Source organism: Aptenodytes forsteri, unplaced genomic scaffold (assembly GCF_000699145.1).
Source record: "Aptenodytes forsteri isolate BGI_AS27 unplaced genomic scaffold, ASM69914v1 Scaffold206, whole genome shotgun sequence".
In the NCBI taxonomy this organism is placed as follows: Eukaryota; Metazoa; Chordata; class Aves; order Sphenisciformes; family Spheniscidae; genus Aptenodytes; species Aptenodytes forsteri.
In genome coordinates, this window is record NW_008794544.1 from 594,573 (window position 1) to 595,752 (window position 1,180).

At 48.1% G+C, this 1,180-nt stretch overlaps 1 protein-coding gene across 1 annotated transcript in view; it reads left to right on the forward strand.

The window, feature by feature from the left end:
• Positions 1 to 1,180, forward strand: part of ZFAND1 (zinc finger AN1-type containing 1) — an 11,844-nt gene that overhangs the window by 2,966 nt on the left and 7,698 nt on the right. The window contains exons 2-3 of the mRNA XM_009272392.2: positions 205 to 224; positions 319 to 361. Of these exons, the coding sequence (XP_009270667.1) occupies positions 205 to 224; positions 319 to 361 (63 nt within the window). The remainder of the gene's footprint in view (positions 1 to 204; positions 225 to 318; positions 362 to 1,180) is intronic.

The window sequence follows — 1,180 nt, forward strand, 5'->3', positions numbered from 1 at the left end:
GTGTTGGGTTGACGGTTGGACTCGATGATCTTAGAGGTCTTTTCCAACCTCTATGATTCTATGATTCTATGATTCTATGATTCTATAGTTTACCTACTCTCATGTTTTTCAGTAATACTAACTAGAGGAGTTAACAGTGTAACTGTGTTACAAAAGCCACTTCTAGGTACTGTGTAGATGCAGTTGCTAAGTGTCCTTTTAAAGACGCCTACCCCATGACATAGGTAAGCAAAAGTTAATCATGTAAAAATTAAGCTAGAAACTATTAGCAAAACAACGACCACATTGTCTAACTGAAAACAAATCTTTTTGTTTCAGATTTTCTCCCCTTTGTGTGTGATGGCTGTTCAGGTATCTTTTGGTGAGTTCATAGAATCACAGAGTATCTCAAGTTGGAAGGGACTCGTAAGGATCATCAAGTTCAATTCCCTGTTCCTCACAGGACTACCTAAAACTAAACCATATGACTAAGAGCGTCGTCCAGACGCTCCTTGAACTCTGACAGGCTTGGTGCTGTGACCGCTTCCCTGGGGAGCCTGTTCCAGTGACCGACCACCCTCTCAGGGAAGAACCTTTTCCTAATGTCCAATCTGAACTTCCCCTGATGCGGCGTCATTCCATTTCCTTGTGTCCTACCTCTGGTCACCAGAGAGAGGAGATCAGCAGCTCCTCCTCTGCTGCCCCCCCTTGAGGAAGTTGTAGATGGCGATGAGGTCACCACCCCTCAGCCTCCTCTTCTCCAAGCTGAACAAAACAAACCAAGTGACCTCAGCTGCTCCTCCTAAGTCTTGCCCTCGAGGCCTTGCACCATCTTGGTCACCCTCCTCTGGACACACTCTCATAGTCTGATGTCCTTCTTATATTGAGGCGCCCAAAACTGCACACAGTACTCGAGGTGGGGCCGCACCAGTGCAGTGTAGGGTGGGACAATCATCTCCCTCGACTGGCTGGCTATGCTGTGCTCCGTGCACCCCAGGACACGGTTGGCCCTTTTGGCTGCCAGGGCACACTGTTGACTCATATTCAACTTGCCATCAACCCAAACCCCCAGATCTCTTTCCGTGGGGGTGCTCTCCAGCCTCTCGTCCCCCCATTTGTACGTATAACCAGGATTACCCCATTGCAGGTGGAGAATCCGGCACTTGCTCTTGTTAAATTTCATACGGTTGGTGATTGCCCA